At 44.6% G+C, this 13,541-nt stretch overlaps 2 protein-coding genes across 4 annotated transcripts in view; both read right to left on the bottom strand.

Moving 5' to 3' along the window:
- MID2 (midline 2) overlaps nt 1–8,295 on the bottom strand; it is a 108,645-nt gene extending 100,350 nt beyond the window's left edge. The window contains exon 1 of one of the 3 annotated variants that reach the window (XM_070784498.1): nt 8,036–8,295. The gene's annotated coding sequence lies outside the window, so the exon portion shown is untranslated. Of the gene's footprint in view, nt 1–7,393; nt 7,583–8,035 lie in introns of those variants that run through there. The other 2 variants (XM_070784501.1, XM_070784499.1) reach the window with 2 other exon arrangements.
- Nucleotides 8,296–8,306: 11 nt separating this feature from the next.
- NCBP2L (nuclear cap binding protein subunit 2 like) overlaps nt 8,307–13,541 on the bottom strand; it is a 36,466-nt gene continuing 31,231 nt past the window's right edge. The window contains 1 exon segment of the mRNA XM_070785043.1: nt 8,307–8,356. Coding sequence (XP_070641144.1) covers nt 8,307–8,356 — 50 coding nt within the window.

The following is a 13,541-nucleotide window of genomic DNA, read 5'->3' as shown; positions in this document are numbered from 1 at the left end:
CAGGGTTCGATTCCTGGGTTGGGAAGATCCCCTGGAGGAGGGCATGGCAACCCACTCCTGGAGAATCCCATGGACAGAGGAGCCTGGTGGGCGACAGCCCATGGGGTTGCAAGAGTCAGACACAACTTAGCAACTAAACCACCACCACTGATACATGCTACAACATGGATGATCTTTGAAAACATTATGCTTAAGTGAAAGAAGTTAGTTACAGAAGGTCACAGATTATATGATTCCCTTTATAGGAAATGCCCAGAACTGGCAAACTCATAAGAACAGAAAGCAAATGAGCATTTCTCAAGGGTCTGGGTGGGAGGTGGAGGAAATGGAATGTGACTGTTAATGTATATGGGTTTCCCTTTGGGGATGATGAAAATGTTTAGGAATTAGTGGTGGCGATTGCACAGCTTTGTGAATATACTAAAAACCACTAAATTGTACAGTTCAAAGTAGTGAAACTAAGGTATGTGAATGTTATCTTAATTTTTAAAAAAGATTCAAACCCACAATCCAGAGTGTGAACCACAGTTCACTATTCCACACTGCCAACTGTGTAATTCAGTAGTGTTTCTAAATTCTACTGAAGTGCTTACTCCTCTCAATTGCTTTTCTAGGTTGGTGATTGCCTGTCTAGGTTTTACAATACCTGGGATATCTCTAATGATCAATGGGTATCAGGAAATGATTAGCTCCCAATTTTTTTATTCATTTAAAAATTGTAAGACTCCTAAAAACTGTTTGCCTCCTAGGTCACAAAATACCTTTAAGAAGTACAGGAGGAAGTGGTACAACAAAAACAAAACAATGGCAGTGTTGCAACTTCAAAAAGTTTCCAGAATTAGAGAACATACTAAGGATAAAGACAGGATGTAAACCTGATAGAGTGTCACTGAATGACAGGTAATCACAAAGTTTTTTTTGCCAGAAAACGCAATAGTTTGTCATAAAAATGCACTGATGAAATGCTTGGGCAGGCAGGTCAATTGTCATGTTAAGAAACAAATGCCCACATCCACATCCACTGATTTGCTCCCTTCCGTATCATTTAGTTACTGCCGTGTAGTCAAATAAGAATGTTTATGGATTTGCCCTTGTTCTAGTATAAAATTGTTTCTGTACGGCTGACTGTCAGCCTGCACTCCCCCTTCAGGCTGAGACTCCTGAAAAAAAAAGTTGATGAGAATAAACTATAAGAAGGTATCATAAGGCTGTGTGAGTAGGCATGAATACAAAGGAGGAGTTTCAATGCAGGCAATTAGGATAAAAATAATACATTCTATAGTTACAAAATGAAAAATTGACTTCAGCATTGCCCTTCAAATCCAGCATTCAGTTAACTCTGATCAGAGAAGCCGTGATCAGCACTTGGCAGAATGCTATTATTTCAAATGTTATTTGAACATAATTAAATGTCCATTTATTTCAACAGTTTATATTCCATCTAGTTTTCATCTTCCAGTTCTGTGGAGCATGGCTCTGGGCTCTCATTACCTCCCTGAGGAGCCACAGTCTCCTTTTCTTCACAGAAAAACCAGGAGTGTAAAACCCAGCCTGACCCCTGGGCTGTAGAATGAGAATTGAGGCGAGTAGTAGGCTTTATATTCTGCAGGATATTAACATTAATATCCCATGAGCTGAGGTTCTCCTTAAAACACTAGAAACTGTCTCTCTGCCTTAGAGGATGAGCAAATGAGCCCTGGCTTAGTCTGATGTTTCCTTAACTGTAAAATGTCGTGCAAGTTGCACTAGAATCACCAGACGATCTCTTTAAGATGTTTTCCAGCTCTGACATCCTATTATAACAGAGTTCTTACTATATGTTACCACATAGGAAAGACAGCTGGGATTAATGACAACCAGTTCCTCAAAACACAAATCTTATTTATTAGTGTGACGTGAAAGGCTGACAAGCGATGGGCATCATCATGAAAGAAACTGGAAATAAATAAACAAAATGCATTACTTACCCTTGGCTAAGCCAAGGTGCTCAAGGACAGTGGCTGGTTTTGCCTGTTGTACCTCCAAGAAGACATAATGGGTGTTCCGGGGGACAACTAAAGCGGGAAGGGCATCCCATGGGAGTACAAGCTAATGAAAACACCTTTTGGAAGAAAAGGAAGACACCAAATTCTAGAATACTATTTAGTAGGAAAGGACCCCTCTACAGCACAAAAATGATTATTTGGGAGTGTAAAAGGCACCCAATGCATAGAATTCTCATCCTAAAAAAATGGAAGACAGAAACCCAGAAATAAGAGACTATGTGGTCAGTAAGTATAATTAACAGTCACTTTATATTTGAGTACCAATTTTATACTTTTCAAATGGCTCCAAAGCTATCATCTCATTTGATCCTCTCAGCAAAGCCTGATTGTAGTCCTGGCTCTAAGCTGAATTTGCTGAGTGATCCCAGGTAAGACATTTAAATCTTTTGGGCCACAGCCTCCTCATCTGTTGAATGAAAAATACCTGTGTTATCCAATATCACAGGCTTTTGGGAGGATCAGATGAGAATAACATTATTAACTTGCTTTACAAATACAGATATTCTCAACACACATTCACAGATGACAGATACAGAGCAAGTTATTAAGGAAATAGTGAATGTTTGGAAATAGACCCAAAATGCATAATGGTTGACATAATAGAGGACAATTACACTCCCCCACAAGTTTTCTGGAGGACATGCATCTGACTGTGGTATTTAACATTCCCAAATGTATCCCCTGTTAGACTGGAGTTCCCCCAAAGGGAAAAACTATCTCTCTTCTTTTTTCTTAAGCTTTTATCATGCACAGGGAGAGCTCAGGACTGGAGGTTGATTACTGACTGACAGCACCAGAGCCAGCTCCTGTCTAATAGGTTATTAAAGCCTACTTAATATTTTATAGTACATAGATTTAATGATCATTACAATAATGAGCTCCTAAATCCAACCATTGGCTATTTGATACAATATAGTCATCATAAACATTAAAATGAATATCACAATAGCAGAACTAGAAGTCCTAGATCTGCTACAAGCACAAAAGATTAATCTAAGTAACCAAGAAACGGATTTGCCAAGGTAACACCTGATAATTGTCAAAAATCATAAGTACAATTCATAACACCTTTATCTTAATGCCAATTACACCAGCAGTTTTGGGGTTGGAGAACAAACAATTTACCTACTGCTAAGAGGATAGCTTTCCATCTATTCTAGGACTGCTTTTCCCGATCACTGCTACCCAATGAAATATTTGTAAATTTTTAAATGTTCAGGGGCACACCTGCATCTCTAACCTCTACAGAATAAAACTGGCAATATATGTATGTAGGGCATGCTGTTAGGTGTTAGGCTGAGAGGACCCCAAGTTCAGGTCAGAAACAAGGGGCAGAGAACAGAAGTGTATTTAAAATCAAGCTTCTACTCCCCTGGGAGCCACATGGATCCTAGCAACACTGAACAAAGGGCTATAGACAAAAGCGATCAAGGATTCTGGACCATAAACCATTTTTCTACCTCTGGGCTGTATACATTCAGACACGTCACAGTCCTGCATTAGCATTATCTCCCACGCCCACGAGTTATATCCCTAACTGTTCAAACTGCAACTACTGGGATTTTCTGTTTCAAGAGGATTTTAGGTTATATAATGAATTTGTTATCAGATCTTTTGGTTTCTGTAAGAGGAAGATCCAGAGACTGGGGCTACTGTTCATCAACTAGAGGAGTCTGACCTGCAGGAAAGAGGCCGAGAGAAAGCCCAAGGTCAGGCAGTCGGAGCTCTGCATGGAGAAAAGATCCCAAGTAGGATAAGTCTTACTAAGGATACTTTGCTAACCCACTTAGGCAGAACCGATATCCTTATTACGAATTCAAGTGAACCCCACATGAAGAAGGGAGTGGTGGGATGTTGGCACATTGCTCAAAATCCCTCTGTCACCCATATTAACCACCTAGTAGTTTGAGCAGCTTACACAGATTTCTAAGGGCAACGCAGGAGCAGGGGGATTGTCAAAAAGAGTGTGTCTGTGGTTATGGAAGAGGGGAAGATGGAAAAAGAAAAACTGTAGAAAGAGCCACAAGCCTCCAGTGCCCACAGAAGACTCTTAACAGTTTTAATTCATGAAAATGGAGAAACATATATTGATCCCTGGAAGAGAGGGGAAATAAAAAGAGGACTAGCAGCCTGCACAGGGGGATCATTGGAGTCGGAATTTCTTGTTGCAACACCACCCATCTGGTCTTCTCACTTGTTAGAATGATCTAACACACTGGTTGAGAAACACTTTTCCAGTCTATTTTTTACACTGCTCAGCAAAGAACACAAGGTTTGTTGAGAGACCTGAGATATAGACATTATTAGCACACCACCACCTTGGTACCCAAATTTCACTCATCAAAAAGTGAACAATTGTGAACTGTTGTATATCCATTATCAACGTATTACACATCCTATTTTGATGATGCAATGCTCTAAGTTAACATACTCTGCCTAAGTAAGGAGGTGCTTCACACAGTGCCAATTTCCCACTTTCGTACGGAAGAAAAGAACAAAACTTAATGCTAACTGGAAATGGAACACCCCCTGGCCTCCACCAGCAGCTGAGGCCAATGGCCTAAAAGCTAGGGAGTTACCAAGATCCGCAAAGACTGAATGATACACACGAGCAGACACCTCTGAGAACAGCCATTTGAGACACATTCTATGCCTTTGCCCTGTCTTCCCTTCCTTTTAGAGATTTCTGTCCCCGTTGGGGGAAGAGAGAACCTGAGAGAGTGAAGGCAGGACATTCTCTCCTCTTCATCAAGTAGCAAAGGCAATTCCTTGGGCAGTTTCCTTCTCAACTGTCATGGTGTCAGCAGATTTTATGGGAGAAGAGATGAGGGAATGGACAGGTTCACTACTCAGAGCAATTTTTGGATGCAATTATGAGACTCCTTTGGCACTGTTTTAGGACCTACAAGTTGGAGCAAGTTGCCCTGCACTTAGAGGAGGGATTAACTAAACCAATTTCACCTAAATCAATTTGCACTGTTCAGATGATATGTTCATAAAGCAACCAAGCCATTCTGATTTGCAGCAGTACTTCCCAGGGATGGCCTTGCAAGGTGCAACATGCTAGATTAGGAGTCTAGTACTCCTGAAAGTAAATGGGAGGGAAATACTCGCTCCTTCAAGTCTCTAGACTTTACCCCTGCCCTGCACAGCCCCTCCCTGTCCTAATTCAAGAACTGCAAGTACAGAGGTATGCCTTAAACAAACAGGAGGCCAAAATGTAAGGCCCAGTCAGCAGAGGACTCTGCACACTGTAGGTGCTTTTAAGAAACATTGTTGACTCACCACTGCAAGATACTAATCCTGCTTAGACAGCCATGCCTAAAAGTATTTAAGCCACTCTTCAGTAGAAAGTAACTACCTGCCCCCATATGGGCTAAAAATGAGTGAGGTTATGTTTTCAAATGAGTCTGATTCAGATTGTTAGGTTGGAGTACATTAGATGTGATTCAAGCCTTAGTTTAAAATAATCATCATTACTCTGTATACCTTGTTTTATGTACGTTTTCATTCAGTTGCATGTGCACTAAGGGGAAAAAAAAGAAACAGACCTAGGACCACAGTAGGGTAATAGATTTAGCTCCCAAAAGGGTTAATAATGGCAAGTTAGGGTTCCCAGTAAACCAGGGTTCCTACTTACACCCAAACTATTACCTCAATAAAAGGTAAATGAAGTACTTTCTTTGCAAAGTATAATGCTAAGGGTTTATAGAATCCTTTCATCTTCAAAGGACCAAGCCAAGACTCACAATAGCCAGTACACAATATGATGTCTTTCATACAAGTGCATCAACTATGAAAGAAAGGTCACAGGAATGTCCTAAGGCCACAAAGCCAATGCAACAGATTTGAAATGAACTCTCTGATCTCCTTGGCTCCTAGACTTGTATTTCAACCACATAAATCAAGCTGTGTGGAACCATTAGGGGAAATCTAATTCACATTGTATATCTGCATTAATTGATTGGGCAGGAAAATATTAAAACAGCAAAGACTCTTTCCCTCTCAAGGCAGTGATGAGTGGAGTGAAAAGGGGGATGTGAGCATTAGGGGTAACCAGCTGGGGTAAAATGAGAAGTAGGGGAGGGACTCTCCCTATTCAGGGTTCCCCTTCCATTGGAACATTGCCAGAGAACTGATTGGAGTGCTGGAAGGGGACAGAATGGAGGTAAAGGCAGCCCTTATGGCCCACCTTAAGAATCAGAAGAATCAACCCACACACAGTACTTGTCTATTTACATAGCCTCTAATACACTCCTTTATAAGGGCTTCTCTTCAGACACAAACAACCATAACCATCCACCCTCCCCACACTCAGAAATCCTCAAAAAGGCAAAGCTGGTTCAGAAGCCAGAGGCTGCTTGACAGGGAGCCTGGGAGTGCACAGGACTCCAGGAGACGTGTGGTTCTGGTTGGGAGATTACGGTGGGCAAGTAGGGGTGTGATCACCACGTAGGAAGAAGGCGAGTGAGCGGTGAAGGCGGGTAGGGGAATGTGGAAGAGAAAAAGTGAAGAACCCAACGACCCCAGGATCCCAGTGTCCTGCTCTTGAGAAGAAACGCCTCTAAGAAATGTGCTGCACGCGTTATGCTAAGTAACCGAAACCTTATCATCACCAAAAATGTTTCTGTCAATCTACTCCGCTGTTATTTACTTAATTCTTATGAGCCAGGAATGGAAAAACCCCACCTTTCCCGGGTTCCATCGCAGTCTGTCCGGGGGACCTATAAGTTTTCCCTCTCCCCCACTGAGCTGGTTTCACAGCTAGGCCAAAAATAAGGAACCACCCAGACGGAGACTCCAGGATCATTCCCTGGCAGCAAAGGGATTAAGTTTCGCCCGGCCTCCCCGCGGGCAGGGTGTCCTCAGCATCTCTGGCTGCCGCAGCCGCCACAGCCAGGCGGCCGAGGGGCGCCGCCCGGGCCAAGGAGGTGGCCGGCCGCGGGAGCGTGGGAAGGCGGCGGTGCCCTTTCCCAGACTAGCGCCCAGGCTCTCGGAGAGCCGCTCGGGGAGGGGCCCGCGCCCGACCCGGCGGGACTGCGCGGGAGGCCTAGGACCCGCCCCCGCCCTGGACCCCGGAGTGCAAACTCCGTCCCTGGAGGGCAGCGACGGGTGCCCGGGCCCCAGCGGCGCATCGGGGAGCCAGGGCCGGGCCGGGGCGCCCTCCGCCGCCGCCGCCACCTCGAGCCTCGCAGGGCCCCGTCACCCCGCCCCGCCGAGCCCCGGAGCAGCCCTCGGCCCCCGCCGGGCCCCGGCCGCACCTGAGACGCGCGGCCGAGCCCGGGGCCGAGCCCTGCGCCGGTGGTGGCGGTCGGCCCCCGGGGCCGCGGCGAGGGGGCGCGTTTTACCCAGAGCCTTCCCGGCTGCCGGCCATGTCCTCGGCGCGCCCGAGGGCGCCGGGTGCTCGCCTGCCTCCCGCGCAAGCTGGCTCAGGCTCCGGCGCGAGCTCCCCGGCTGCCACTGCTGCCGCCGTTGCAGCCGCCGCTCTAGGCCGCCGCCCGCCTTCGCAGCCGCCGCCGCCGCCGCCGACGCGCAGCAGCCAGGATCCGCCCGCCCGCGCGCCCCGCTGGGGACAGCTCGGCGGCCGCCACGCTACTGCGGCTGGGTCTCCCGAGCCAAACTTAAGAGTTTTCGCTCCTCAGTCCAGGGCAGCACCATGACACCGCGGCAGCACCACACTGTCATTTCCGCCGTCGCAGGGCGTGGGGGGCGGGGGGGGGGAGAGAAGGCAATCCCGACGAAAAGGGGGATGGGGTGGGGGCGAAGCGGGCTGGGGCTGCTGCCCCGAGGGAGCGCTGGGAAGGGCCCGGCAGCCGGGGCGCTCGGCCACCTTCCCCGGCTCACCTTCTGCCGCCCCCGCCGCTCCCAGCTCCCCCTGCCCCTCCTCTGGAGGCGCGTTTACATGTTTTCTCCCCTGGCAGGAGTGACCGGAGAAACCTGAGCGAGCAAAGGCAGCGGGTGGGTGGGGTTCGGGTTACTACTGTACCTACCAGCTGATTCCAGCAGCCTTTTCTCCAGCGCCCTGTCATCTTGAAGGAAGACACACGGAGAGGGGCCGGAGCGGGTGTGTGTGTGTGTGTGTGTGTGTGTGTGTGTGTGTGTGTGTGTGTAAGAGAGCGAGAGCGCCAGCAGAATGTGTGTGAAATGCTGAAGGAAGACTCTGGCCAAACTCTTCTCCCAGCCGCCAAACCCCTGGCCCCCACAAACCCCTAGGTTAGAACAACGAAAGGGCCGTTGCCACCAGCAATGAGCAGAGAGTGCCTAGGTCCAGCGCACAGGTCCTCGGACGAAGCTGCTCAATGTAAAGTTAACTACAGAGTAAAACAAAAATAGTGGAGGAGACAGAAAAGGGCAGACAATTGAAGGAAACCCAACCCCTCTTTCTTTTTACAAAGGGAGAATGGCTGTGTTTTATTGGCCTTGGGCAGAAGTTGTGGAGATGGATTAAAGCCACCAAAATTAAAAAACAAAACCAAAAAAAGGCGGGGGGGAGAGTGTAGGGCCTCATTTACACATTCAAATCCTTGATGGGCCAAACCAGAGGGTCTTTAATAAGAGGACAATGGGACAGATGTTAGCTATATACAGGTATTCAATGTCCCTAATAAGCTAATTGGTCCGGCTGGAACCCAGAAGCGTTCATTGGTCTGGAGTCCGCCCGTGGGCTGACCTGTCATTGGCTCAGAGACCACCGCCCCACTCCCCGAGGACGGTGGGAGAGGGAAGGAGGAGGAGGCCCCAGAGGAAATTCTGTATCTCACATAGGGAAATGACGGGGATTTTTTAAAAAGGCAAGATGAAGGGGAAAGGAGTTTTAAAATGGGAGGAAAGAACCCCCTCTCTCATAGGTCTTCCATTACCTTCGGTGGGAACGAGTCCAGAAAAATTAAGGTAATTCTGGGTGTATCCCATCAGGGAACCAATAGTAATTAGCCAACACCCCTGTTAAACAATGTGCAAGAGAGCACTGAGGTGGAAAGGAAGGCAAAAATCACAACCAAGCTATCCTGATGAAAGTCTGGCCCTAAGAGAAGTAAAAGTTAATGAGTCACAGCAAAAACACAAGCAAAAATAAAGCTAAACTAGACAAGAGGGACTACATTGAACTTAAAAACTTATGTGCAGCAGTGAAAAGGCAAAAATAGAAAATATTTGCAAACCACGTATCTGGTAAGAGATTAATAGGTAAAGAACTCCTACAATCCAATAACAAAGTAAATATCACGATTAAAAAATGGGCAAAGGACTCAAATAGACATTTCTCCAAAGAAGATAAACAAATGGCCAATAAGCATATGAAAAGACGCTCAGCATCGCTAATCATCAGGGAAATGCAAACCAAAACCACAATAAGATATTATCTCACACTCATTAGGCTGACAAGTATTTAAAATAAAACAGAAAATAGTAATTGTTGGTAAGGATGTGGAGAAATTGGAACACTGTTCGCAGTTGGTAGGAATGTAAAGTGGTGCAACTGCTATGGAAAACAGTGAGGAGGTTCCTCAAAAAATTAAAAATAGAACTACCATGTGATTCAGCAATTCCACTTCTGGAAATATATCTGAAAGAATTGAAAGCAGACTCTCAAAGAGATATTTGCACCCCCACGTTTATTGCAGCATTATTCACCATAGCAAGAAGTGAAAGCAACGTAAATATCCATGGAGAGATGAATGGATAAAGAAAATGTGGCATATACACTCAGGGTATGTATACTGAATATGGCATATACAAAAAAAGAGGGAAATCAGCCTTAAAAAAGAGAGAAATCCTGCCATAGACTATGACATGGATGAACCTTGAAGATAATATTCTAAGTGAAATAAGCCAGTCACAAAAGGAGAAACACTGTATGATGCCACTTACAGGAGGTACCTAAAGTAGTCAGACTCATAGAAACAGAAAGTAGAATCATGCACTCCAGGGGCTAGGGGGAAGGGGAGGAGAATTGTTTTGTGGATGTGGAGTTTCAATCAAGCAGGACTGAGGTCAGGGGTTCTGGGGAATCTGTTGCGTGAAGCTGTGCATGTGGTTGTATTGTACACTTAGAAATTGCTGAGAGGGTGAATTGTATGTTATATGCTTTTTGTCACAATAAAAAATTAATTTAAAAAATTGAGTCAGAATTAAAATAGTCCTAGCATAGCAGAAGAGTGTATATGTAAGAATTGTGTGTATATATATGTATTATATATATTTACATACTGCAGATATTAAGTGAAAAGAGCAAGCTGTTTATGGTTTGCTACTACTATGTAAAAAAGGAGGGAAGGTATATATGTCCATCCATGTATGCTTATAGGAGTTTTCCTGGTGGCTCAGATGATAAAGAAGCTGCCTGCAATACAAGAGACATGGGGTTTGATCCCTGGGTCAGGAAGATCCCCTGGAGAAGGAAATGGCATCCCATTCTAGCCTGGAGGATCCCATGGACAGAGGAGCCTGGCAGGCTATAGTCCATGGGGGTAACAAAGAGTCAGACACGTCTGACTGGCTAACATTTTCACTTTCATTTATGCTTACATGTGTATAGACTTCAGTAAAGATACCTAAGAAACTGATTGCCTAGCTCCCTGGGAGTTAAGCATTTATGATTAGTAACACTGTGAATGTACTCAATATCACTAAATTATACACTCAAAAATGATAACAAAGGTAATTTTTACATTATGTATATTTTAATACAATAAAAAAATTTTAATTAAAAGAATGAAAAGGTATATATAACAGGTAGAGATTATTGAATTTGTGTAAGAAAGTAGATGTATGTATATGCCAGTAAAGGCATAGAATGTAACAAGGAAGCACAGTATAAAATAGCAAGAGCCGAGAATTGTGGTGGATGTTGAGGGGATTGTTCAGGTTTGAGTCTATATATTTTATCACTGTTTGAATATTCTACAATGAGAATTTCTTTTGTAGTAAAACAAAATTTAAGGTATGTCTTCAAAAAACCCAAAGTTGAGTCAGAAGTCAATTGATCCCTGAGAATTCTTTAACCTCACTTGATATGATCCCTACTGAGAGCTGAAGAATTTTCTGAAACGTGAAGAAGCAACCACTTTTATCACGGACACACCAGAACCAAGCTAGCTGCTCTTGGCTGAACTGTCGCTTAAAGGAAACTTGCTTTTAATGGCTTTTATCATTCTTCAGAAATCACCTTTCCTTCACTTTTTTAAAATTAATTTTTATTGGAGTATAGCTGATTTTCTTTATAGTCCAACTCTCATTGGAGAAGACTCTTGAGAGTCCCTTGGACTGCAAGGAGATCCAACCAGTCCATTCTAAAGTAGATCAGTCCTGGGTGTTCATTGGAAGGATTGATGTTGAAGCTGAAACTCCAATACTTTGGCCACCTGATGCGAAGAACTGACTCATTCAGTCCATGGGATTCTCCAGGCCAGAATACTGGAGTGGGTAGCCTTTCCCTTCTCCAGGGGATCTTCCCAACCCAGGTCTCCTGCTTTGTGGGCAGATTCATTACCAGCTGAGCCACAAGGGAAGGCCAAGAATACTGGAGTGGGTAGCCTATCCCTTCTCCAGCAGATCTTTCTGACCCAGGGATTGAACCAGGGTCTCCTGCACTGCAGGCAGATTCTTTACCAACTGACCTATCAGGGAAGCCCAAACAGCAGGTCCTTCTTCGTTATCTATTTTATACATGTGTGCATGCTAAATCACTTCAGTTGTGTCTGACTCTTTGTGACCCTATGGACTGTACCCTCCAAACTCCTCTACCCATGGGATTCTCCAGGCAAGAATGCTGGAGTGGTTTACAATGCCCTCCCTCCTCTAGCAGATCTTCCAGACCCAGGGATCTGACCTGTGTCTCTTATGTCTCCTGCATTGCCAGGTAGATTCTTTACCACTTGCACCACCTGGGAAGCCCTATTTTATACATGAAAAGTGAAAGTGAAGTCGCTCAGTGTCTGACTCTTTGTGACCCCGTGGACTGTAGCCCATCAGGCTCCTCCATCCATGGAATTGTCTAGGCAAGAGTGCTGGAGTGGGTTGCCATTTCCTTCTTCAGGGGATCTCCCTGACCCAGGGATCAAACCCGGGTCTCCTGCATTGCAGGCAGACACTTTACCGTCTGAGCCACCAGGGAAGTTATTTTATACATAGTGGTTTGTACATCCCTACTCACTTCTTCCCTTTGTATCCATATGTTTGTTCTCTACATATGTGTCTCTGTTTCTGCTTTGCAAAATAAGTTCATCTGTACTAACTTTCTAGATTCCAAATATAAGTGATATTATATGGTATTTGTCTCTCTGACTTACTTCATTGTGTATGACTTTAATAGTCTTACCCAAGCGTCCAGTGCTTTAAAACTGGTCTCCGGCTTACCAGAGCTCTATACAGAGTGCCCCAACCCCATCAGATGGTCAATACTGAAATCAGATTGATTATATTATTTGCAACCAAAGATGGAGAAGCTCTATACAGTCAGCAAAAACAAGACAGGGTGCTGACTGTGGCACAGATCATGAACTCCTTATTGCTAGATTCAGACTGAAATTGAAGAAAGTAGGGAAAACCACTAGACCATTCAGGTATGACCTAAATCAAATCCCTTACGATTATACAGTGGAAGTGACAAATAGATTCAAGGGATTAGATCTGATAGAGTACCTGAAGAACTAGGGACGGAGGTTTGTGACATTGTACACGAAGCAGTGATCAAGACTATCCCCCCAGAAAAAGAAATGCAAAAGGTAAAATGGTTGTCTGAGGAGGCCTTACAAATAGCTGAGGAAAGAAGAGAACTGAAAGGCAAAGGAGAAAAGGAAAGATATACCCATTTGAATGCAGAGTTCCAAAGAATAGCAAGGAAAGATAAGAAAGCCTTCCTCAGTGATCAGTGAAAGAAATAGAGGAAAACAATAGAATAGGAAAGACTAGAGATCTCTTCAAGAAAATTAGAGATACAAGGGAACATTTCATGCAAAGATGGGCTCAATAAAGGACAGAAATGGTATGGACCTAACAGAAGCAGAAGATATTAAGAAGAGGTGTTAAGAATACACAGATGCATGCATGCTAAGTCACTTCAGTCAGTTGTGTCCAACTCTGTGCAGCCCCGCAGACGGCACCCCACCAGACTCCTTTGTCCACAGGATTCTCTAGGCAAGAATACTGGAGTGGGTTGCCATTTCCTTCTCCTAGAATACACAGAAGAGTTATACAAAAAACATCTTCATGACCCAGATAACCACGATGGTGTGATCACTCACCTAGAGCCGGACATCCTGGAATGCAAAGTTAAGTGGGGCTTAAGAAGCATCACTACGAACAAAGCTAGTGGAGGTGATGGAAATCCAGTTAAGCTATTTCAAATACTAAAAGATGATGCTGTGAAAGTGCTGCACTCAATATGCCAGCAAATTTGGAAAACTCAGCAGTGGCCACAGGACTGGAAAAATTCAATTTTCATCCCAATGTCAAAGTAAGGCAATGCCAAATAATGCTCAAACTACTGCACAATTG

This window comes from Bos indicus, chromosome X, assembly GCF_029378745.1.
Source record: "Bos indicus isolate NIAB-ARS_2022 breed Sahiwal x Tharparkar chromosome X, NIAB-ARS_B.indTharparkar_mat_pri_1.0, whole genome shotgun sequence".
NCBI classification, from domain to species: domain Eukaryota; kingdom Metazoa; phylum Chordata; class Mammalia; order Artiodactyla; family Bovidae; genus Bos; species Bos indicus.
Note: the sequence above shows the minus strand (reverse complement) of the source record. Positions and strands in the feature narration are given on the sequence as shown.